This window comes from Cydia splendana, chromosome 3 (genome assembly GCF_910591565.1).
Source record: "Cydia splendana chromosome 3, ilCydSple1.2, whole genome shotgun sequence".
Classification (NCBI taxonomy): Eukaryota; Metazoa; Arthropoda; class Insecta; order Lepidoptera; family Tortricidae; genus Cydia; species Cydia splendana.
In genome coordinates this window covers 19,051,149-19,077,520 of record NC_085962.1, presented here as the reverse complement: position 1 = coordinate 19,077,520, position 26,372 = coordinate 19,051,149, and the positions used below count along the sequence as shown (strand labels likewise).

Sequence of the window (26,372 nt, the reverse complement as noted above, 5' to 3'; positions counted from 1 at the left end):
GCGCGCCCGCTGACTCGCCACCAGGAGATAATAAACAGGTCTCAATGAAGATATCCGACGTGGAACGGAACACATAATATAAAAATTTTACCTTCCAATAAAATTGGTATTATGTTTCCTTCCACGTCGGATATCTGAGTAATGCCTTCCTGGCAGGCTACTAGGCTACTTTTATGCCGACGGTACTTCTCCTCAACAATGACATGGTGGCGGCGAGCAGCGTGAAGCGAGCAATGGTTGGCAGGGAGGAAGCGGAACTACGTCACGGCGTGGGGCGGAGCGACTACATAGACGCTAGCGGCATCTATCGGTCAACGATCGCGTTGCTCTCTCAATGAAGATATCCGACGTGGAAGGAAACATAATACCAATTTTATTGGAAGGTAAAATTTTTATATTTTTAAGCAAGCGATAATAATAGCAATTACAATATACTTAATTCGTCTATGTAAATACTTCCTCAGTTGTCTACCAACTGAGGAAGAGAGTCGATTCTCGTGATTTTTGAACGTTTTGAAAAATAATATGATGCCAATGCATGCTAAAATAGAATGGATCGACACTCGAGAATCGACTTGTTGCTAACGGAAACGACATTTTTTTATAATATAAAATAAGACGATACTGATCAATACATATCTAAAACATACAAACAACGTGCTGTTGAAAACAATGGATTTTATGCGACGCTAACAAATGATAAGATTGAAACATTTACACGTAAATAACAGTATTATACCCCTAACTCACTTCAATTTAATAAGACAACAGCAAACAAAATACTTGAGTCGAAGCCACAACGATGCGCCTTAGACGACTGAATGTTTTCATTTGACAAAAGAGAAAATGTAGTGGTTTGTAACACGAACCGTAACAGGACTTACATGGCTTCCCGATGGGGAGCGGCGGCTTATTACAAACCTCTATTTATTTTCCTTTAAAAGTCACATTTAAAATTAGCTTCTTACTCGTTATTTTTATAAGGAAGCAAAATAAATAGTTTAAAATTATAAATTAAACTTATATGTCAAATATATGAGCCTAAGCAGTTTCTACAACCTACTGAAACAAAACAGGATTTTATGACTACATGAAATCTGTATATTTATTAGTATTAAGATATCGTACATTATGTACATATAATAAATCTGCATGCGTCAGGTACGGTGTATGCGGTGATTACTTATACAACATCTGATGGTGAGCTTCATAATTCATATGAAAGTTGTAAAGAATATTTGGTCGGTTCGAGTGTAATTAGCTATACCGATTCCATTATTTCAATTACATATAATGCAACTAAAATGATACAAATCGACATCTGTTTGACACAAAAAGGGGAATGATACGAGACTACAAAAAGTAAAATAATAATTTCACATACCCGTCATTACGCACTCGAACTCGTCACTAGTACAACACCTAAGTTTTTATCAATAGATAAACTATTAATTAATATTATTCGTTCATATTCGCTGCCGCGCCGAGAGAAATGTTTTTGTTTTAAACATATTTCTTTAAGATTATTATATAGCACCGCAAAAGAAAGTTTATCCTTTGACCGCGTGTTTATTTGGTTTCAAGTGTTCGCTGGTGCTCAGTATAATTATCGCATTATCTAGATAACGTATCGGCTCGCGGCCGCGACTATTAATGTACTCTTGTTCAACACTCGGCACGTGCAGGTTGATTACTGATAACTAAGGGCACAGAAACAAGTATAGTATTTTACACAGAATGGCTACGACCCACCCCGCCCCGAATGGATTAACCTCACCCTGCGGCGGCAGAACAACTTCAGCTTGACATAATTTCAGTTCGATTAGCAACGAGTTGATGAAAAATTCAAAATGCTGGTGTATTTTGCCATGTATGTTGTTAATTTCAGTAAATATTTTCAACTGACTGCCCTGAGGAACTTACACACACTGAAATGATGTCCCTACGTACGTGCATGTGCCATGGAATAGCGTAAACATATCAGTTGCTAGCGCATTTAAAAGGGATAATATTTTATATAATTATTATTAAGTCTGTTTTATGTCGGTTTTTGGTATTCTGAACACCATTCCTAATACTATGAGTTCATGTAGTTACATATCAGTTTGTTTTCAAATATCTGTAGCCACAGTTTAAAACCTGAAATGTCGTATTTACACTGTGAGTTAGAGGAATACGACAGCTAAACACTTATAAATTATCATGCAAAACAACATTAATTCCATAAATAATAATAAAGAAAACTTTCCGTTTTTATTATTTATTTACTAAACATAAATATAAAGCTGGCTCAATATGAGCGTCAATTGCAAAGCTAGGACTTACATCACATAAAAATATTAGCTGACAATGAAAAACTTGTTATCAGACGTATAATTTTATGTGTAATAAGTCCGAGAAGTAAGTGGCATATTGGACGAATAAAACAAGAAGACGGACAATGTGTATACCTCTAATATTCAGGGCCACTCATAAAACTGAAGTCGATTTGTAATGACCAAAGGTCTACGCACCGAACAAAAAGGATAGAACTGAGGCCTACAGCGCAGATACAGACGGACTGCAACCTGACTGCAATTTGTATGGGAACTGCACGCCAACTGCAACGTCTGCGTCATACAAATTGCAGTCGGGTTGCAGTCCGTCTGTACCGGCCCTTAATGACGATATCTGGCAATAACCTAAATATTGGAGTCAGTCCACTTGTGTTATTCGTTCATGGTAGCATGCTGATTGTGTTTAGACGACGACATGCAGTAAGTTAGGGAACACACCGAGCCGCCATGTTGGAGAGCCCGTCGACATCCCGAAGACCGTCACCGCCGGTTAGTAGACCCGGGAAGTGTTACCGATGCCGCTACAGGTTTATATCAACTTGTTAATTCTAGCGAAGATGTTATAAATAGTACTATAGTATGTACTTATAAGTATTTAATAAAAAACATACAACCGAATTGATAACCTCCTCCTTTTGAGATTTGGAAGTCGGTTAAAAAAAACTACGCGACCCTGTCACCGTCCAATGACATAAACATAACTCTATAGACAGATAATGTTGGTAAAATTTATGGTACTCGTTTTTATGATTAGCAGAATGTCCGAGTAACGTGGTTTGTGTTTGCTAACAACATCTAAAAAAGTGCGAGTCACACTCGCGCACGAAGGGTTCCGTACCATTACGCAAAAAAAACTGCAAAAAAAATCACGTTTGTTGTATGGGAGGCACTTAAATATTTATTATATTCTGTTTTTAGTATTTGTTGTTATAGCGGCAAAAGAAATACATCATCTGTGAAAATTTCAGCTGTCTAGCTATCACGGTTCATGAGTTACAGCCTGGTGACAGACAGACGGACAGGCAGACGGACAGCGGAGTCTTAGTAGTAGGGTCCCGTTTTTACCCTTTGGGTACGGAACCCTAGAAAACCGGCAAAGAGCAATTTTTTTACTTAATATAACTCTCATTACTAAACATTTGAAAATTTATTATAAACTGAGCTTTTGAGTGCGTTTTCTACAAAGGACAAAAAAGTAGAAATTTGAGAAATCAAAGTTGGTCGTTGATATCGTTGTTAGGGTATCTTGTTAGTTCCTGTGCAAAGGTAAGATCACAGCTGGTGCCAATATAGTTAGCTTGGGATGAACTAAACTACAATTGTTAGCTTCAAATAAAACAAACATTAGTTTAACCACTTCACAGTCTAGTGACGATGTGTGCTACAATAATCCCACCAAAAAGTATTGATTATTTCGAGAAGGCCCAAACTCTTACAATAGGCTAGTTTTTCAGAGTTCAATTTTATGAAAATGTACCGAATAAACAAGAACACACGTGTTTTTCACGCTTCCAATGAGTTTGACCAAAGAGAAAAGAGTGTATAGAGACGGATTGTCAAAGTAAATTATGTAGCCACTGTAAATTTACTGCCATCTTTCGACAGAAGATAAAACTGTTGGAACGCCATTTGACTTTGATCCTTATTCTTTCACCGATATGTGTTAACTTATTAAATATTAATATTAACGCCATCTACTCGATTATAGACCAAAGGTATGGTGCAATGTTTTCGAGCGATGGCGCCATTACCTTCAGCCTACTCTCGAGTAGATGGCGTTAATATTAATATTTAACAAGTTAACACATATCAGTGAAAGAATAATGATCAAAGTCAAATGGCGTTCTAACAGTTTTAATCGTCTGTCGAAAGATGGCAGTAAATGTACTGTAGCTACATAATTTACTTCTGTATTTCAAATTCTCTTTAGTTTGACCCAGCAAAAAACTCATGTAAAGGAGGTGGATTAATTGTGACGAGACTTGTTACCTTTTCATACTAACTTGCCTAGCTGAATAGACTCGTTAGGAAACTAGCCTATTGCATTGCAAGTATATAACCATCACCTTGTATTTGCTACGTAATACTTAACCCAGATGGTTGGTGAGATAATTAAGCGGTGGTTATTGTTGAAGGTATTTTAGAACTAAATCTGGTTTAAATATACCAGTACAATTTTTACACAGCCTAACCTAACCACTCGTCTGAGTTAAGCGCGAGATCTATAAACTGTGGGTATTTTATAGTTATAGCTTCGTGGCCATTTTCATTTGCAGAATTTCCGTCTAGTAAGTCCTTTAACCTTTTGAACGCCACAGACGGCAATTGACGTCAACGCAAAATCGTGACAACGACGCCAAAGACGGCATTTGACGTCGATCGTTTTTCTATGAAAATCTACTGAAAAACACTTTTATGTTGGCATTATTTATTCACAATACTATATTTTACCCCCGTGGCGTCAGTGGCACGGCAAATGGAAGCGCCGTTTGGCGTTCAAAAGGTTAAAAAGAATACTACGTTCGTCTACTCTTCCACCGAATTGTCGTGGGACAGATGTGCAAGTTGCAAAAAGCTTCCAAAAACTTGGATAAGTTCTCGAAAATTCTGTATAACTTGACAACAACAAAGGACATAGTTATTACATTTCGAAAAAGGAAAATTGAAATTTTCATAAAAATCTTGAGATCTTTCCAAGTGGAAAATTTCGCAAATGTGGAACCTTTTCTCCTTTTCCAAGTGCCAATCAAATATTAATCACGTCACTTTTCATTACATCTGTCATCCCGATACATTTTTAGTTTTTGGAATTGGCGTTCGTCGACATACGATTGCCATCTGGGCTACGGCCCAGAGGGCCTACCGCGAAACACGTTCGACGGGTTGCCTCCCTGTTACATTTACGTAAGAGTTTACATGTGCGACAGAGAGGCAACATGTCGAACATGGTTCGCGGGTGGGAGGCACCCTCCGGCCCTGCAGGCAATACTGACCGGTGTAGACGACGGCGTAGGCGGTGTCGGTGTACTTATCGGGCGCGGTGTAGGCGCGCAGCTTCACGTAGTAGGCGGCGCCGGGCCGCAGCGGCCCGTTGCAGTACGCGCGCCCGCTGGACTCGCACCGCTCCGACCCGATCGTGTACTCCTCCACCGAGCTGTGGTGGAACGGGAAGTAGGGCTCCGTCACCTGCAAATACGGCTCATGTTAAAATACCGATAACATTATGATGGTCGTCGCTGTCACGTGAACAAAATTATAGGCATCGCTTGGATATGGAATTATAGGCAGGCCTATTGTCAATTTATGTGAAAACATATCTAACATTAATGTAATAATAATACGAAATTGTACGTAATAATACTAATAGGGAATAAACTCAATCTTAAGGCTAGGAATGGTATCGATTGTTTCCAAAAAAAGTTAAATTACGATTTTGTTTTGACGTACGAGTTTTTCTTTGTTAGGGAAGATCTCCTAAGACCATTTTTACGTAGCAGGTTGGGATCAGATAGCTGCACTTTGAGCCCCATAAAAAAATCCCTCTCGTATATTTCGTTCGTCAACTTGTTGTTGTCAAGCGGCCCCAGGCTCCCATGAGCCGTGGCAAAACGCCGGGATAATGCGAGGAAGAAGAAGATATTTCGTTCGTCACCTTGTTGTTGTCAAGCGGACCCCAGGCTCCCATGAGCCGTGGCAAAACGCCGGGATAATGCGAGGAAGAAGAAGATATTTCGTTCGTCACCTTGTTGTTGTCAAGCGGACCCCAGGCTCCCATGAGCCGTGGCAAAACGCCGGGATAATGCGAGGAAGAAGAAGATATTTCGTTCGTCACCTTGTTGTTGTCAAGCGGACCCCAGGCTCCCATGAGCCGTGGCAAAACGCCGGGATAATGCGAGGAAGAAGATATTTCGTTCGTCACCTTGTTGTTGTCAAGCGGACCCCAGGCTCCCATGAGCCGTGGCAAAACGCCGGGATAATGCGAGGAAGAAGAAGATATTTCGTTCGTCACCTTGTTGTTGTCAAGCGGACCCCAGGCTCCCATGAGCCGTGGCAAAACGCCGGGATAATGCGAGGAAGAAGAAGATATTTCGTTCGTCACCTTGTTGTTGTCAAGCGGACCCCAGGCTCCCATGAGCCGTGGCAAAACGCCGGGATAATGCGAGGAAGAAGAAGATATTTCGTTCGTCACCTTGTTGTTGTCAAGCGGACCCCAGGCTCCCATGAGCCGTGGCAAAACGCCGGGATAATGCGAGGAAGAAGAAGATATTTCGTTCGTCACCTTGTTGTTGTCAAGCGGACCCCAGGCTCCCATGAGCCGTGGCAAAATGCCGGGATAACTCGAGGAAGAAGATATTTCGTTCGTTACCTGGTACGGCGGCCACACGGGCAGACCGTGCACGTCGCGCCACGACGGCAGGCGGTCGCTGGAGTCGTTCCTCGGCTCCTGCGCGACCACCAGCGCGTACGCCGACACGTTGCCGTTGGCCGAGCTGAAGAAGTCGTTCCGGAAGCGCACGGAGACGGTGGTGGGCGTGGCGCGCACGGCGGCGGGCAGCGCGTGCGGCGCGGGGCGGGGCGGCGCCGCGATGGCGAGGTGCTGCGTCCAGCGCGCCGCCGGCCCTGCGCCTGCGCCGGTGGCCGCCCACAGCCGGAAGCTGTACGTGCCGCCCGGCGTCAGCCCCGCCACCACGCCCGACCGGGCTGAAGGAAACGTACATAAACATATAATACTGATTCTGATTTATTTCGTGATCGACCAACAGGTGTTTAAGAAACCCTCATATTGCTCCCGCATGAAACTCTATGTTAGACTTTGTTATCATTTCCTATGCGTGATCATTTATGCTACGCACGATCCGTGTCATTAAAATACACCAACATGTAAACATTAAGAAATATTCACTATTATGTCGCCTAGTTCTCGGTGGTGTCTCTAAGTAATGGCAGATATGGTATAAAACAATCTGCACTTCTGTCACACCTCGGACACTGGCGATCAAATGTATGAAACAAACGCGTTCCTACGCACACAGTCTAAGTTCGTGTAGGTGAACGCGTACCATGCTTGTGTGAGTGAGATAGACGTGCTAGGGTTCCCGCCATTTTGTTGTCAAGTTCGATGACCTCAATGACTCAAAACTCATTGCGCGAATTAGGAAGAAATAAGAATCGTATTATGCTGTAATGTGGGTATCTAAGCTCGATTTACAATAGTTTCCTATTTTGAATCAGTATAACCGAAGTAACAAAATTTTTGTAAGGAAATTCAGGCCACCAAAATATTACGCAAGTTGAAAACATGATTTATTTTTCATATAGATATTGTGTAGTTTTCAGTGTGATTTGATAGGTTCTGTAAATATTTGAATATTTTACGTGGCCTCGGCTCTGCGCACCGCGTCGTCGCGTCCTTGCCAGCCGGTAACTGTGAGGTAACCGAGAGCGGGTGGGCGGCACTTTCAACGGGAGGCAGGGAATGTCCATACTGTACGTTAGTACTCTTTATTATACTGTGCTTTTGTCTCGGACACCACTTGGCACGATTGTTCCTTCCACGTAGGTCACTAAGAAAGTATTTGTTTGAAAACTGTGTGTGATTCACATAAAGAAAATGGAAAGACTCAATTTTGACGCGGCTTAAACAAATACATAGGTCAACTCTCGATGGTGAGTATAATTTATAATTCGTGTGTATAATGTACAATAAGACCAAAACGGAGATGGCGGGACGACCTTGACACATTTTGTAAAGAGTGGCGGGAGTGTGCATCGGATAGGACCAAATGGCGGGAAAGAGGGGAGGCCTTTGCCTAGCCCTCCTATAGGCTAATAAAAAAAGAAAGAAATTCGTGATCATTGATAAGCTGGTTACCTTCAGGCGGGAACGTAATAGTAGTGTTTTTCTCCGGCTGGTTCTGCGGGGCGTACTCGATGACGAACTTCTCGAGTACGCCATTGGCCTGGTTGGCGGGCAGGTCCCAGGAGAAGGTGAGCTGGTTGGGCTTGGCGTCTGTGGGGTGGAAGGCGCGCGGCGCGGGCGGCGGCGCCTGCCGCGTGGCCAGCTGCACCGACAGCCCGGCCGAGCGCGTCATCAGCGTGGCCGGCGTGCCCGACCGCACCTGCCCCACAACAAATATATTCTATGTTTACTCGAATCCTCTCTCGTTTTCTGAAATATTTGCTGAAGCTAATACTTTTCTTGTGTATTTTTTTCCTTTCTTTGTGTACAAACTTGTTTATGTGCGACAAAGTGACATATACTCTGGCAAGTCCGTTTTGTCAGTTGCAAAAAGGTGGCAAATTTTAAATATAATTGGCGCGAAGGATCCTCGTACAAATTTAATTTTTTCGCGGCTTTTCTACTGAAAAAATTGGCTTGCTAGAGTATACACATACCTGGTCTTCCCTTCACGCTGTTCGCTGCTTACAACGTTCCTTCATATTAGGGCCTGTTTACACATTATTAGTGACTACTTGCGTTTAGTAGCACATACATTTGTCAATCATCAATCATCTGTCATGTAGCGCCGTAAGAATTTAGTGTTAACGAAGTGTTACCCAATTTTTCTAAGGAGTCCTTACATGTATTTATTAGATAAATATTCTAAAAGTTATCATATCGTACCATCACGCTCCGCAATTGGTACGCCATTTAGGGTTTAACCAAATTGGACATTCCATAGCGCAAGTATTGAACAACCAATTTAGCTAGGATTCCCTTGTGGTGAGTGTACCTCGATGGTGAACACGTAGTTGGTGTGCGGCTGCAGGTCCTGCACGGTGTACTCGGTGCCGGTGGTGGAGCGCGCCTCCAGCGTGTCCTCGGCGGTGAGGTACTGCAGCTCGAAGTCCGTGTAGTCGCCGGCGGGCTCGGGCCACGTCAGCGTCACGTTGCGCGCGCCCACTGCGAGCTGCTTCAGGTACGCCACCGGACGCGGGTAGAGACGCGTCTGGTAACAAACAAGAAATTATGATATAATATAATTGACCGAAGCGAAGCGAAGGTCTACGTTTTGACTCGGGCATTTTGCTTTCGTATGTCCGGATGTTCTCCTCTACAGGTCGCAATTCTTAACCGATTCTCGTGAAATTTTGAGACCGAATTTTATGACTAAATAAAATTTTTTTGTCAATCCGGTTTTTGGAAATTTTTAAAAATGGCGGAGTCGTGATACCTGGCGCCTAAACAAATAGTCGTATCGATATCATAAGACTTTTTTCTTTTTGAAACATGTTTACAGAGTTAATAGCAAAAAATGCAGAAAAAAATTATCGCTGATTTAGGCGGTATTTAGATATTTAATTTTAACTAATTTTAATTTGAGAAGGAGTAGCTAAATTTCGTCAACCCATCTAAGAACTATTTGGCTCAGTTTGTAAACGTTCGCTTTTTCTGTTTGCACAGAGGGTCTGGGTTCGATCCCCAGTAATTGTATGCTGGGATATTATAACTTTTTGTATTTTTTTACACATAAATTTCGTATTGTTTTTCTTTAATTTACTATACACCGTGTTTTTATTGAATTCCGTTAACTTCGGGGTATAGTTAAGTACGTTTATAAGAACTAAATGGCATAGTTAATTTTCAAAAAAAATTTTTTTTTTGTTTTCTTTTTTGTTTTTTTTTGTTTAAAAAGTAATGAAATGTAGCATATAGCGTTGTTGTAACACGGGCATTACATTTAACTCAACCAAACAATTGAAATCTGTGACATATCAATGTCATTTCGTACATCAATCGACCGAGATTGTACTTAAGTTTAGTAGCAAATGTATGAACTCATTCTAAACACTAATCAATATGTAAGCCGGCCCTAAGGCAAGTGTACACGCTTGTAGAGGCCTTATAGTAAAAAAATAAATTATGGATTATCTCCGAAATGGACTTAATTAGAACATCGGTGTCTTTGAGAAAGTTACTTGATTTAAGCTCAGGAATGCACCCTTGAAATTAACGGAAATCAAAAAAAAACACGGTGTATTTAAAGCTCTTAGCACCATGTTATTTCAAGCTCTGCTCGCGAGGTCTACAGCTCACAGAGCCACTAGTTATAATAATTCAGCCTATATACGTCCCACTGCTGGGCACAGGCCTCCTCTCATGCGCGAGAGGGCTTGGGCTATAGTCCCCACGCTAGCTCAATGCGGATTGGGGACTTTACATACAACTTTGAATTTCTTCGCAGATGTATGCACGTTTCCTCACGATGTTTTTCTTCACCGAAAAGCTAGTGGTAAATATCAAATGATATTTCGTACATAAGTTCCGAAAAGCTCATTGCTACGAGCTAGGATTTGAACCCGCAACCTCCGGATTGAAAGTCGAACGTCATATGCACTCGGTCACCACCGCTTCTAAATTGTGATAAATTAATTTAATTGAATAAAAGTAAAATCGTCATCATAGTTACCTACATAAAAATAATGACAAGGAGAATTTAGGTTTGAAGCATACATTTTAATTGAAATACAGTAATCAATTATTTTAAATATTGAAGAATCCATAAAATTGTTCAATTTATCTTAATTACTTACTAGCGTCACTAAAAATAAACTATAAAAACATACAGTCGGCAATAATATAACTAACTTTATCTACACATGTCATTAGTGCTCTATAATGCGTTCAGAAACCGTAGGAAATGACAAGCTTTATTACAACCAATTTTACAATGAGAACTTTCTTATCTGTGGTAGTAGGAAAATTTGTACTTTAATGTACATAACGTTATAGATTTTTGTAGGTTATAAGTTTAAATTTGGAACAGCAGTCAAAACTCAAGTAGGTCTCTATTCTAGTATCCATAGATATTAAAACAGTTATCGATACGAAACGTCAATTTAGTATGTTTTTTAAATATAAACCGCACGATATTTGATCTCGAGTGACATGAGAATAGGGACTTCATTATTTTGTCTAGGAATTAAAAAAAAACTACGGATGTGTGACATGCGTTAAAAAAGTTTTCATTCACCGCCATTTGACGTACAGTTTATCTTTTAGTTTGTTTTAAGTATGTGTTTAGATAAAGTAGTGTATGTACATAATTAGGCATTAAAACACTCGTGTGATCCTATTAAGAAACTCACTATCGTTCGTTTCTTAAACCCACACTCGTATTTTAATGCCTCTCATTATGTAGCAGTCACATAAACTACTAGTAACGTACCGGGCGCTGCACGGGGTGTGACGTGACGTTGCCGGACACGGTCCACATGGTGACGTTGTAGAGCCGGCCGGGCACCAGGCGCTTGAACTCGACGCGCGCGGCGGGCGCGGCGGCGGCGCGCGTCTGCTCCTGCGCCTCGCCGGGGCCGCCCTCCAGCCGGAACCGGTACGAGTCGAAGCGGGAAGCCGTCGCCGGCGTCAGTGTGTATAAAACCTGTGCAAAAATAAATGTGAAGAAATCATCAGTTATCTTCAAACCAAACCACTAAAATAGCACTTGGGTGTTTGGCTCATAAGTCACGCCAAGTCACGCCACCTTCTTTTTACGAGCTTTCAAAAAGTTTAGCCACAATAGAGTATATAAATCGTTGGCCCAATATCACAGGGTTCTATGTTACATTTTCTTTGTCGAATGTCAATGCGTCTCACTTTCTCATTATAGCAAAATGTGGGACGCAATACACATTGGACAAAGATATTGGACAGATGGAATATCACCCTGAATTATAGATGTTATCTAGGTAGCTAAGTATGTATTTATCTATATAAGTATTCGGTTTCGGTTTCGGCAAACACCGGTCGGACACTAATGAAAACGTCCGAACAGGCGATTCCCCACACATGTCGATGAAACACTTGTCGTGAAATGCTTTATTTCCACCCTGTATTGAATCGTACTCACTCTGATGGCAGGCAGCGTGTCGTTGCCAACGTCGGCCTCAGGCTCGTTCACGATCGTCATCTCCGACTGGATCAACGGGCCTGCCAAGATTTTACAATTCTATATCTTAAATAGAGCTGACAGATATGCACTACATATTGCCGTATGTGGTCTCTTCTTACCTACTAGTGCAGGTATCAAGGTGTACTGATGAAAAAAATATGGTAAATTGGTAAAAGGTAAAAAAGTTAAACGTCTCAGATTAATAATATTTTAATTTAGAATCTGTGTATATCTTTAATTTATATTTTTATTTTTATTAAATTTCAAATCATGCATGCCAATAAAATAAATAATCTTACAGACATTACTGGGAATTCCAAAATCCTCCTATGGTGCGTGTGGGAGAATAAAACGTTTGGTTTTATCATAATAAGCAGTTACCAAGTTTACAATTTTATTTTACTTAAATGTGAGTGGAAAAATCATGAAATAATCATAACGATTGTGAAAATAGACTGCAAAAAGCAAAACAACATGTTTAGAGCGCTTTAAAGAGATTGGCTCCGCCTGAGATAAGTGGTAGATCTAAACGGAGCTACTAATTTCGGTGCTTGTATCACGGAATCGAGTGATACATTGTAAACAGGTTACTACACTCCAAAAAGTTAATGTTCGTACAAAAGGTGTAGTCCAAGAAAAAATGTGTGCCCTGAGTGTGATAGCTAGAGTAGATGGCGCCATACAGTACAGCATACATATGCAAATGTCTAATTCGAAGAATGATTATTATTTTAGCTTTACACATAAAACACAATCAATTTTTACTATATAAGTGTAATTTTTTATTTTTATTTATTAAGAGCGCTCTTACAAGAAAAGTCGAAATAATGCAAAATTGATGATACTAGTCGACGAAATTCAGGACTTTGCGCTCATTATTAGAAACAATGAGTACTTGTTCCAGTAAAAGCGTCTTCTTATCTTTATAAATATCGTTGTAAATATTAGAAAAAGGACTTATTAAATTAGTAATGATTTTTTTTCTGATGGTCGTTTCCGAAAAACCCCGTGAAGCACTGAATGGCGAGCTTTTATTTGGAAATGTTGAGAATTTTACTCTGCTAAACCTGGCTATTTTGTATTACTTCACTTTAGGCATATCAAACTATATTTTTCCTACATACCTTTGAGAAAGAGAAAATCAAAGTAAAACGAACTCAATTTTCTCTCCGAAACAAGTGTCAATTCCTACGAAAATCTACTTAATATCGAAGTCATTTTCATACTCAAGCAATCTGCAACGTTTGCTTATACTGTTGGTATACATTAGTGTTTATGAAATTCTACTATAATTTTTTGGCAATTTTTTGAAAACTACTCTATATTACCGATGACGCGCGCTGCGCCAGCTCAGTGCCGCGGCAGAGCTTGTAGAGGCAGGACGTGTGTCGGTCGGCTCCGCACATTTTCAACGGCGACGACGAGGTTTTTTATCATTGTGTGCGGCGGGCGCCGTGTAAAACGCTATACTGTGTGCGTGTAAACCGCAACGAGAGACTTTGATCCTAGCACTGTTTTTATAGTATTATAATTTATAATGGTACAGTTTAATAAACTACCGGACAGGATTAAAAATATTTGAAACGACCTGACATTCTATATGTATTTATTTGACTCAAGATAGTACTCAGGGTCTGATGATGGAGCCGGAAGGTGGTCACCGGTACCAATCAACCATGCAACTAAACCACTTCGTGTTTAGGCTCGTTTTATTCATCTCAACAAGATCTTTGACACAAGATAGTACTCAGGGTCTGATGATGGAGCCGGAAGGTGGTCACCGGTACCAATCAACCATGCAACTAAACCACTTCGTGTTTGGGGTCGTTTGATTCGGCTCAACAAAATCTTTGACTTAAGATAGTACTCAGGGTCTGATGATGGAGCCGGAAGGTGGTCACCAGTACCAATCAACAATGCAACTAAACCACTTCGTGTTTAGGCTCGTTTTATTCGTCTCAACAAGATCTTTGACTTAAGATAGTACTCAGGGTCTGATGATGGAGCCGGAAGGTGGTCACCGGTACCAATCAACCATGCAACTAAACCACTTCGTGTTTGGACTCGTTTGATTCGTCTCAACAAGATCTTTGGCACAAGATAATACTCAGGGTCTGATGATGGAGCCGGAAGGTGGTCACCGGTACCAATCAACCATGCAACTAAACCACTTCGTGTTTAGGCTCGTTGGATTCGTCTCAACAAGATCTTTGACACAAGATAGTACTCAGGGTCTGATGATGGAGCCGGCAGGTGGTCACCGGTACCAATCAACCATGCCACTAAACCACTTCGTGTTTAGGCTCGTTTTATTCGTTTCTATAAGATCTTTGACACAAGATAGTACTCAGGGTCTGATGTTGGAGCCGGAAGGTGGTCACCGGTACCAATCAACCATGCAACTAAACCACTTCGTGTTTAGGCTCGTTTGATTCGTCTCAACAAGACCTTGGACACAAGATAGTACTCAGGATCTGATGATGGAGCTGGAAGGTGGCCACGGGTACCAGTCTACCATGTAACTGAACCACTTCGTGTTTGGGCTCGTTTGATTTGTCGCAACAAGATCTTTGACACAAGGTAGTACTGAGGGTCTGATGATGGATCCGGAAGGTGGTGACCGGTACCAATCAACCATGCAACTAAACCACTTCGTGTTTGGCTTCGTTCTATTCGTCGCAACAAGATCTTTGACACAAGTTAGTACTCAGGGTCTGATGATGGAGCTGGACTGTGGCCACGGGTACCAGTCTACCATGTAACTGAACCACTTCGTGTTTGGGCTCGTTTGATTTGTCGCAACAAGATCTTTGACACAAGGTAGTACTGAGGGTCTGATGATGGATCCGGAAGGTGGTGACCGGTACCAATCAACCATGCAACTAAACCACTTCGTGTTTGGCTTCGTTCGATTCGTCGCAACAAGATCTTTGACACAAGTTAGTACTCAGGGTCTGATGATGGAGCTGGACTGTGGCCACGGGTACCAGTCTACCATGTAACTGAACCACTTCGTGTTTGGGCTCGTTTTATTCGTTTCTATAAGATCTTTGACACAAGATAGTACTCAGGGTCTGATGTTGGAGCCGGAAGGTGGTCACCGGTACCAATCAACCATGCAACTAAACCACTTCGTGTTTAGGCTCGTTTGATTCGTCTCAACAAGACCTTGGACACAAGATAGTACTCAGGATCTGATGATGGAGCTGGAAGGTGGCCACGGGTACCAGTCTACCATGTAACTGAACCACTTCGTGTTTGGGCTCGTTTGATTTGTCGCAACAAGATCTTTGACACAAGGTAGTACTGAGGGTCTGATGATGGATCCGGAAGGTGGTGACCGGTACCAATCAACCATGCAACTAAACCACTTCGTGTTTGGCTTCGTTCGATTCGTCGCAACAAGATCTTTGACACAAGTTAGTACTCAGGGTCTGATGATGGAGCTGGACTGTGGCCACGGGTACCAGTCTACCATGTAACTGAACCACTTCGTGTTTGGGCTCGTTTGATTTGTCGCAACAAGATCTTTGACACAAGGTAGTACTGAGGGTCTGATGATGGATCCGGAAGGTGGTCACCGGTACCAATCAACCATGCAACTACACCACTTCGTGTTTGGCTTCGTTCGATTCGTCGCAACAAGATCTTTGACACAAGTTAGTACTCAGGGTCTGATGATGGAGCTGGACTGTGGCCACGGGTACCAGTCTACCATGTAACTGAACCACTTCGTGTTTGGGCTCGTTTGATTCGTCGCAATAAGATGTTTGACACAAGATACTACTCAGGGTCTGATGATGGAGCTGATGATGTTAGACAGGTACCCGTCGCCACCTTCGCGCTCCATCATCAGACCCTGAGTACTACCTTGTGTCAAAGATCTTGTTGAGATGAATAAAACGTGCCTAAACACGAAGTGGTTTAGTTGCATGGTTGATTGGTACCGGTGACCACCTTCCGGCTCCAACATCAGACCCTGAGTACTATCTTGTGTCAAAGATCTTGTTGAAACGAATAAAACGAGCCTAAACACGAAGTGGTTTAGTTGCATGGTTGATTGGTACCGGTGACCACCTTCCAGCTCCATCATCAGACTCTGAGTATCACCTAGTCTCAAAGATCTTGTTGAGACGAATCAAACGATCCTAAACACGATGTGGTTTAGTTGCATGGTTGATTGGTAATGGTACCTTCCAGCTCCATCATCAGACCCTGAGTACTGTCTTGTGTCAAAGATATTGTTGAGACGAATCAAACGAGCCCAAACACGAAGTTGTTTAGTTACATGATAGACTGGTACCCGTGGCCACCTTCCAGCTCCATCATCAGACCCTGTGTATCTTCAGTGTCAAAGATCTTGTTGAGACGAATCAAACGAGCCTAATCATGTTACTACATGGTTGATTGGTATCCGTGACCACCTTAATCATCATCAGATCCTCAGTACCAGTTCGTTTTTAAACCCTCGTTGATACAAACTTTACAACCTATAGGTACCAAATGCAATGACGAAACATGTAAATAAGCGAGTAGGTACCTATAATTTCTTTCGAGTAATATAATATACCTTCATAAGTACGAGTATGGGGCTATTCATAAATTACGTCGTTTCAAATGGGAGGAGTGGGGGGGGGGGGGTCTGGACATCGGATGATGGTAACATGACGTAGGAGGAAACAGATTCATCCGAAGCTTGATTTTTGGATGATTTGAGGGGTGGGGGGGGGGGGGGGTCAAAAATCGTCAAAAATAGATGACGTAATTTATGAACAGCCCCTATGTACATTTGCACTGCATTTAGTATTTTCGTACTTACCGAATAACAGTTTTAGAACTTTAAAAGTTAAGTACAGTTAGTGTTGTTATGGTTGATTTCAATATGCTTCGCGAAGGATCAAGAATGTTTAATCCATCATTGTAGTGCGAGTGTGGTAGAAGGGATCGGCATACTGAGCTCGCACGGCCTGCCGCAGCGCGTAAAATACCTAAACTCGCTCAACGCCGAAATGTAATAGCGCTCTTAAGTACAACCACATCGTATACAAAAATTCAACCACACGCTGCGGCGGTACGCGGTGTGGCATCGCGTATTCTGCACCTAAATGTGTTGAATTGATTTGAACTTTGAGCGCTGCCAACATGACAAGGTATTCTGCTGTCGTTGTATACATAAAGTTTAACCTACGGTTTAACCGATAGCCTTAGCGTCATACCTATATAAAAGGGTCAATTCATAATTGTCAAATATTGGTTCTTACGTTGCGCCGACTATAAATAGGTAGTTTATATATTATTGTTACTCACGGGTCCTCGTCTCCATAGTGAAGAGATCACTGGTCAGGTTATAAGACACGGCGTGTACGGTTAACGTGTAGCCCACGCCCGGTTCCAGGGCGTCGAGCAGGGCTCTAACAGTCTTCACGCCCGGCTCGGCCGTCAAGTTCCGCGCGGCTGGCACGGCGTCGGGGACCTACAGATTAAGAAAAAAGTCAAACTACCTTGTGACGTAGCTGTATAGCATGTTCAATTTATAATCTAATTGAATGGACAGACATTGAGGGTTCTACACTTAATCAAATAAAAGTTTACTATTAAATTTCTGTTTTAAAATAAGTTGTGCAACAACAATAATACTTTTACTCATATTTCATGGCCAAAGTGGCTATTTTAATTTACTATTTGGCGTTTCGAGTGCGCTGTATAAATTTGGACTCTCATTTGTGTCCTCCGTGTGCCACGTGGGACACGAAACCTGTCACTGTGTCTGTCGTAGACCCCACGCGGCCCGCGGACACCGGCTACTCCAGCATCTTGTTGCCGTGTCCCCCGGGACAGGACGCGTACCTCGTCGGGGCGCGGCCACCAGCGGAGCCCGTAGCGCTCCACGCGGCCCGCGGGCACCGGCCACTCCAGCGTCATGTTGCGCGTGTCCACCAGGGCGGCCACGTTCGACACCGGGTTGGGGCCTGAGGGTGATAACAATTTGTCAATATATGTCTACAATAATAATTATTATGTATCTCCATTTTAAAACTCTCGTTCGAGCCCGTTCATTTATAAGGCTTGCGTGGGGATATAGATCCAACACGTAGAGGCCGTTTGGAGAGATTTGATGTCATGTAGATCACCCGCTGGACGGCCAATGAAGGCAAGCCAGAGCTGAGAGTCCCCTTGGGGTCCACTCCGACCGACGAAGACACGCCGGAGACGGAGACCCTGATCGACTCTCTGGAGCACTCGGGTCCGTGGGGTCGCCACTTCGCAATAGCTCGCCACAAACTGCCCTGCGGGCTTATTATAATTATATCAAAAAGGGAAGCTTTAATACTAATAATTGTATGAAAAAAATACTGAAGACATTTTGTTCGATGGTATCCTACTGACTGCGCCAATAGCATTGAACACAAACTACTCGATTAGCAGTCTAGTAATAGAAAGAAACAACAGCGGTTATACACGGTTATTATTATTAGCAGTACAGCGAAGCAGGTTCTAGCGACGGGACAATGACTACAAAATAGATATATATATACATGTATGGACAGGACTGATTTTTTTTTAATGTTATCACTCTTTTATACTTCTACCCTAGAGTACACAGTGTGTCGAGCTGGATCGTGAGACGTTCGTGCGTCAGCATGTCCCCCGTGTCACACATGTCTCAGCACTCACGGACGGTATGGTCGGCCTCCCTGACCCCGCTGTCGCTACCCATCGCCTCGCTCATCGTGTCCAGCTCGTGTAACGTTCATAATGACCCCGTGTTACACATGATTTATTACTTTAAGGACGATGTGGTCGGCCTTGGTGTCCCCGATGTGACCCGTCACCGCCTCCCTCAGCGTGTCTAGCTCGTGTAACATACGTCATGTCACACATGACTCAATACTCACGGACGGTGTGGTCGGCCTCCCGCGGCTCGCCGCTGTCCACACTGTCGCCCGCCACCGCCTCGCTCAGCGTGTCCAGTTGGATCGTGTAACGCTCGCCGTGAGTCATGTCCACAACCTGCGTCCACATATAAAAAACGTCACATAAGCATGAAACACAAATACAATGCAACAAACTTAACACAAAAAAACGTATAGATAACATTATTTTGGATTTGTGATACGTTCGAAACGTCAGCATCATCACAATACATAGAACACATAAATGAATTATCCTTTTTCGAAGCGATCGTGTAGCGCGCGACGTATGACTCGTAACGCGTGCAGTGAACGCTAGGCTCAAAAGAAACAACTTTCTCTTATCTCTTAGACGTTATGTCAGCAGCATAAGGCGTAAAGTACCTCAGCCTCGTTGATGTCGGGCTGCAACGGCGGCAGCTTGGTCCACTTCTGCTCGGAGTGCGTGCGGTACTGCAGCAGGAAGGCGCCGAGCTTGGACCCAGGCCCGGGGCCGCGCCAGCGAACCACCACAGAGTTGGATGTGGCTCGCTCCACGCCCATCCACGTTGGAGGCAGAGGACCTGAGACAATCAAACAAATATGAAGTGAGACATAAAGTGATGCAATTTTTTATAACAAAGACATACCTCCCGATTACAGATTCACATCAAGGCTCGAGATATGCAGATCCCGCCCTTGATCAAAAACGAATAGCGGAATAATCGTGTGGATTTGCCCATCCGCCGTGTGAGATGTGATCCAAGCAAGCTTAGGTAAACTAGTCATATTAGGCAGAGTGATAATCTTCACAAAGGTAACTAACACATTGGGCCGCGTAGATGCATATACGTAATCATGTTTATATAAGGTTAACATCCCAGTGCACAACATGCTAATGGCCAATACATATTTGGAGAAGCTCAACTCCAGTAACATACTAGAATAGACAGACTGATGATTACGTGTGAGGATTAAGTAGTTGCACCAACCACATTTGACAGACTGATCAACGCTACTCCGCAGCAAAACATGAAATTTCTCATACGATAAAATTTAGCGAACGTTTTAAGTTACAAATGGTTTGGTCCAGCCGATCCTAAGTTATACTCACGAACAGGTTTGAAGACGGTGTGCCGCTCGCTACGTAGCCCGTGGCTCACAGCCGCCACCGTCACCTCATACACGGCGCCCGGGAACAGTCCGGACAACGTTGCATTAGTATCCGTCGTCGTAATCTACAAGTAAAACTTATATAAGTGAAAGAGTTTAAAGTTAACCTCGTAGGGCAATTTTGGCGCTTTTGAATTTGGAACTTTCTTTTATTTCTATAAGAGTTCAAAACTCGAATTTAACTTGTACTTGTACAAGTACACGGGGACTTACGAGGTTAAAGGTGTATATGGGGTTGTCCAAATATGCGCCAAGACTGGCCGCAAAGCTTCAAGGGGCTACCCAAATGAAAATCGTTAATAGAAAACGCCAGACGAAACTCAAATCCTGATACATTTTTAATTTTCGATTGACTTTTGTCGATGTACGATTTTCGTCTTGGCCTCGTAGCAGGTACAGTGGTGTTCAAAAGTGCATGGATAGATGTCGACCGTAATGCTAAGTCATTAATAATGCTAATATTACGGTTGAAATATCTCCATGCAGTTTTGAACGCCAGTGTACCTACCACTGACTTAATATTAGAAATAGACACACAGAGCGGAACAAAAACGTCAACAAAATGTGGGTCAGAATGACATTAGCGGAAAATTTGCATTGATGATAAAAACGCTTACGTAAATTTTGAGTCAAGATAAATATTTTGTACGGAAAAGAACTTACTGTCGTAAGCATTAAGTGTCAAATTTGTAAACATTAGTACCAACACTGTTAAAACTTTTAAGTCCGATGGCACTAAACGTAACGTCACCATTGTATTTACGTCAAACAACGTCAAACGAGAATAATGAACGAATAGAGTCCCTTTGGTACATTTTAATAGGTATTACTGTACAGAAAAATCAAAGTAATAAATGAAACAAATTTAATTTGATCGGGAGTTCAAATAAAATTAATTCATGGTAACAACCCTTGTAAGTTATCATAAAACAAATTTATTTTTAATAAGTAAGCATTCGTCTTTAAATACTATTTTCCTTGAAATAAATTCAACTTATTAAATAACTGTGTATTTTAGATCTACATAATACTCTTCGCGCTTTAGTTCTTTGCAATATAGTGCACGGGGACATTTAGGTCGCTACTGGTACTGATTGGTTATGGTCTTTATCAAAAAATCCTGTGGTTGTCACTGTGTTCAGACAGGTTTAGCATTTACAGTTAGTCGATGACCTTATTGGTCGTGTATATGTCGGAAACAAGGAAATGGGCTGAACACACAAGTGCCGTTTTGCCTTTGTTTAAAACTGCATCACCCCTATCTCTTGCTATAATAGCAGTCCACTCTGCACGTCGCATAGGTTTTCTTGGAAATCTTGAATTTAAACATAATATTATATGTTACGAATTCCAATATAAAAATAAAAAAGTATTAACCTCACATCGACTCATTAGATTTTTGTTCCTTCACATCCCTTCTTTGGTACTAACAAAATAATTTATTCAAAACCATGAAATTACCACCAGATTACATAAATTATGTAATGCTATCCAAAGCACTAACCGAAAGAAATACATTCCATGCTTTTTCCTTGTTTTATCATTGTTATTTTTGCATATTTTAACGACATTGTTGACAACTTCACATTTGAGCGGTCCATACAAGACTAAACGAAAAAGTAACGCGTGATCTGTTTTAACGTTACTTTTGCGGGGCCATTTTTTGCGGCTGATTGGGTATCCAGTTCTTATTCTATATCAATGGTACCTACGAATAACTACCAATTGACGTGAAAAGTCGAAACACTGTTTATATCGCGCGGCGCCAAAAAAGGGCAAAAATGTTGGTACATTTCCACCAAGAAAGAGTTTCAGCTTTTGCCTTCCACTGCCAGCGGGCTTTGAAGACTCATTTAACTCGTTTAGCTCTCGTCACTCACTCTTATTCAGTGGAAGCATGTGTATTCATTTCACCATTGCGAGCAAAGCGGACGGAGCAAGTCCCTCTCGCAATGGAAGGCGGGGATAAGGATCGCACCACGGGTGCCAAGGTTCGCCACATTCTGGTATTGAGTATATAGTCACTGTCACAGTCTAGAGTTGTTCCTACAGCATAAAGTTTGGGCACCATCAATGAGGCTTACCGTCTTAAAGGTGTACTCGGGGTCGTTCATGTCCGCGCCGGGCTCGGGCCGGCGGCGGTGCCGCAGCTCGTAGTGGTCCTGCCGCGAGTTCACGTCGGAGCTCCACGCGAGCGACAGCTGCCGCGCCGCGCCGCCCCAGGTGCGCACCACGGGCGCCAGCGGTCGCGTGGCGGCGCTGTAACATACATACTGAAATTTATACTTTGACAAGTCAATTTTTCGGGTCGTAACTAATATCAGTCGCTACGCTTTTAGTTATCCCCGACAAAATAGAAACGATTTTTTACAGTTACTTATTGCTAAAGTCGTGCAACATATTGTTATGTCCGACATCGGGGCTGTGGTCACGTATCTGTCCGCGACAATCGACCCAGTCGGTTAAGGTGCAGTGAGTTCAGGTCCTTCTTCGATCGCAGCTCGCTGAACAATGAGCCGTGCGAGCATGGGATCGCAAATATCATTGATATTGATTATACACAAAAAAAAGTAAACGACGTTTTTTTAAGGTTTTTTACAAGCAGTTTTCATGTTTGTAGCTCTTGTGCAAATAGTTTTAGACCTATGTTCGTGTTTTTTAGGGTTCCGTACCCAAAGGGTAAAACGGGACCGAAACGATTTTTCAAAAACTCTACTGGCACTTAAGTTCAGTTGATATTAACTATGCAGACGATTACAATTGGACGTCCGCTACAAAAGTCACGCGTAAGGTTTCAATTTCACCTGGCCGCGTAGCCAACATGCCAATGCAACTGTCACTGTTGCAAACAAGTCATACAACAATATGGAAGATTGATAGAGAGACACAAAGTGTTTCGCTGTCGTAGCGCAAGCGATTGTCACCTTGGCTAGGCCGGCTGTTGACCTACAGAAAGTAAAATACATCCTGTTTCTGATGCATTCATTGTCTCAATATCATTACTCATCGCCCAATAATTAGTGTTATCATCAGTGATAAACAGCACACCTGTGTTTGATAAGCGATAATAAAATCCGATCTGATTTTGGATAAAGACAATTATAGTTTCGATTTCATTTGCAGTTGTAGTCATGTTGTTTTTGGTTGTGTTCGCGGCGCTAGCGCCGTTTGCCAGCGGGCAGACCACACAGGTCAGCCAATGTGAGTATTAACAGCTACACACTCAATCTAACCGTTGGACCTTAAGTGTGTTTAATATTTATTACAGCGCATCGCCAACAAATTGCCTTACAGCTTGGGGAAAAAATTAAATTAAGGTACAGTCGCCATCAGATAAGTCGCGGGCGGAGAATAGTGCAGTAATAATAAAATATCTTTTTCACCTCTCCAGCTTGGAAAGGAATTTGGAGCAGTTTGTTTAAAACTTGTGCCTTGAAACCCTCCCGAACGTTCTAATTTCCACTTTTTGAAATCATTTGCTTGCTCAGGTATCAATATTGGCTGGAGGGATTAAACAACAACTGTGCCACTTTTTGTACAAGTGACTATTATACATTATTTGGTTGCAGGCACGCATAATAGCGGCGATCTCCCCATAAACACGTATATTGCCGGGTGCGAGGCCCCGCCCTGCGGTCTCCCGCAACTGGAGGATGCCGTCGTCAACATCATCTTCAGGGCTCGTGAGTGTCAAAATTTTTTTTCTTCTACTTTTTCCTAATCAGAAACGAGCCCACTATTTTGGTTACACCTTGTATGTTAGCCTCACACCCTGTATACTTGTTTGTACTGTACATAGCCCCTTTCGATTGCTCCAAGTACTTGTTGAAAAAAATTATAGGTACATATCTTATTCTCTTAGAATGATAGATGTGAGATGTCCATGTCATGCTCATGTCCCATTCCAATCACGGAGCATAAATTAACGTTTGAGAAATTCAAACCCTACAAAACCCCGGTTGACATAACCAATATAATCATCCTAAGTATCAAGAAAAAGTTAATCTATACATTGTAATTCGTATTCTATTGTATTTCGAGTGCCTATTAAATAGTGCCATTTTTATTTATTTACTGATTGTTAAATACCGTTACAAGTGAAGTATTTTCAATTACATTATATATAAATACTGTTAAAAACCGAGTGAAGATGGCATGGGTACAACAACACGGTGTGCAGTACGCGACTATTACTATTGTATATATATATATATATATATATATATATATATATATATATTTAAATACCTGCTTTTGCCCATGCGCGTTTGCATTCTAAGACAAAGAATCCTAAATACATCCTTATTGGTTATCTGTAGGAAGGGGCAGGGTTTAGCTCGTTGCAAGGATCAAGGCAAAATTTTCCGTAAGCGGAACACCGCGAACGCACTCGACTATACAGTACAACGATGGCGCGCCAAAACAAATATACTTGGTAAATAAATATATACCCTTTGTAATATTTTCAGCTCGCACCATTCACAGCATGACAACACTGGCAACAGCCTATTTGCCGGGTCTGTTAGGGTTCGAAGTGCCCATACCCTACAACCTGCAAGAAAAAGCTGTCACCTGTAATTACCTAGAGAACTCCTACTGCCCTGTGCTGGAGGGCGAGATCCTGCAATATACACTGCTCATGTATATAGAGTCCACCTTTGTTGCGGTGAGTGGCAGATACTCGTACCTGCGTATCTTTGGCACAGTTAATTGATCAATCGTAAACCTTATGGTACAGAGGTGTGGTCAAATGGTTCCTAGAGTGTCCCGCTGGCATCAATTACATATCATCGATAAAACGTTAAAAATCATTTTGCATGAAGTATAGGGGCTGCATAGGAGCCGTCAGATTTTTGGCCACAAGATGGTAGACCCTCCAACGCGCACGGTCCCTATAAGCTATAAGTGCAAGCAGTATATTTCGTTCGGCGCTGAGACCCCTGGTTTGGGTTAGATTCGAGTTACGCAGCGCCGTCTACTGAACGGAAGCGGAGTTCATTTGAAGTAGGGGTCAGTTCCATCCACTGTGTTCGGCGCTTAGACCTCGAGTCAAAATAATTCAACTTCTGTTCAATAACTAGATGGTCCTGAATATTGTAGGAACGCGACATTGTATAGACAATGACAGTCTTATTGTTTTATTCTACAAATTGTAAGTACCTATTTATTGATTTTATTCTACTCCAAGCTTGTATTGTTTGTACAGGGCATCTCCCCCACGATCGAGTTCCGCATCACGGACGACAACAACGTGCCCTTCGTGTGCGTCCGCGTGCCCCTCGTCATCCTGCAGCCCAACTCCAGGCTCGCGGCCTCCAACACTACGCGAATGGACAATAACTAACTATTATCAAACCGCGATCAGAACATTGAGCACAGCATATGCCATATTTAAATGAATGCGTGAAATGAGTGAAATGACATTGTCGACGGTAGTGTATGGAGATAAATAAAATTACTTATTTCATTATAATGACGCTGGATGCTTACTACTGAGGCTGTACACTAAAGATCGGTTATCCTATGATAGCGGTGCCGCCATATAGCGGCCGTCTCCATACTAAATAATACGGCTAAATATGGATGTCGTAGTATTTGTACGGAGACGGCCGCTATATGACGGCACCGCTATCCTAGAAAACCAGGGCATTACCCCCTTATTCATAAACGTTTACTAAAGTTGACAAGCCGATAATAATCGTTTGTCCCATCTGTAATGACGACACAAATACATAGAATATGACACACGTCAAACACAAATCATGCACACCTCGATTTCTTTTTGTGTACGGACGAATTACAACACGCACCGCCATAGGTACAGTTGTGCCTATGCTTCGGCAGAGGGGAACTATTACGAATGCCGTCTCCCTTCCCGGTGTTGCTCGAAGTACGGGGGTATTTCGTCGGGTGTCGTGACATACCTGAAGGTGGTCTCGGCGCTGTCGACGCCGCGCGACACGGCGGTGACGGCGACCGTGTAGTTGCGGCCCGGCAGCAGCTGGGCCATGTACAGTGTTATGTTGGTGGGTGTCGTGTCGTGACATACCTGAAGGTGGTCTCGGCGCTGTCGACGCCGC

General features: G+C 42.4%; 2 protein-coding genes across 2 annotated transcripts in view; one reads left to right on the top strand and one right to left on the bottom strand.

Annotated features, from left to right (window-relative positions):
* Positions 1–26,372, bottom strand: part of LOC134789370 (tyrosine-protein phosphatase 10D-like) — an 83,212-nt gene that overhangs the window by 21,475 nt on the left and 35,365 nt on the right. Inside the window, exons 10-21 of the mRNA XM_063760000.1 lie at positions 22,377–22,551; positions 20,234–20,357; positions 19,525–19,703; positions 19,126–19,240; positions 18,077–18,198; positions 17,537–17,702; positions 12,188–12,267; positions 11,507–11,719; positions 9,071–9,286; positions 8,209–8,455; positions 6,703–7,037; positions 5,330–5,522 (exon numbers count right to left, since the gene is read on the bottom strand). Of these exons, the coding sequence (XP_063616070.1) occupies positions 5,330–5,522; positions 6,703–7,037; positions 8,209–8,455; positions 9,071–9,286; positions 11,507–11,719; positions 12,188–12,267; positions 17,537–17,702; positions 18,077–18,198; positions 19,126–19,240; positions 19,525–19,703; positions 20,234–20,357; positions 22,377–22,551 (2,165 nt within the window). The remainder of the gene's footprint in view (positions 1–5,329; positions 5,523–6,702; positions 7,038–8,208; positions 8,456–9,070; positions 9,287–11,506; positions 11,720–12,187; positions 12,268–17,536; positions 17,703–18,076; positions 18,199–19,125; positions 19,241–19,524; positions 19,704–20,233; positions 20,358–22,376; positions 22,552–26,372) is intronic.
* Positions 23,350–25,643, top strand: LOC134806896 (uncharacterized). Its single transcript, XM_063780318.1, has 4 exons — positions 23,350–23,493; positions 23,862–23,975; positions 24,762–24,958; positions 25,499–25,643. Exons 1-4 carry the CDS (start codon positions 23,424–23,426, stop codon positions 25,634–25,636), a joined length of 519 nt encoding a protein of 172 aa, XP_063636388.1. The 5' UTR covers positions 23,350–23,423; the 3' UTR covers positions 25,637–25,643.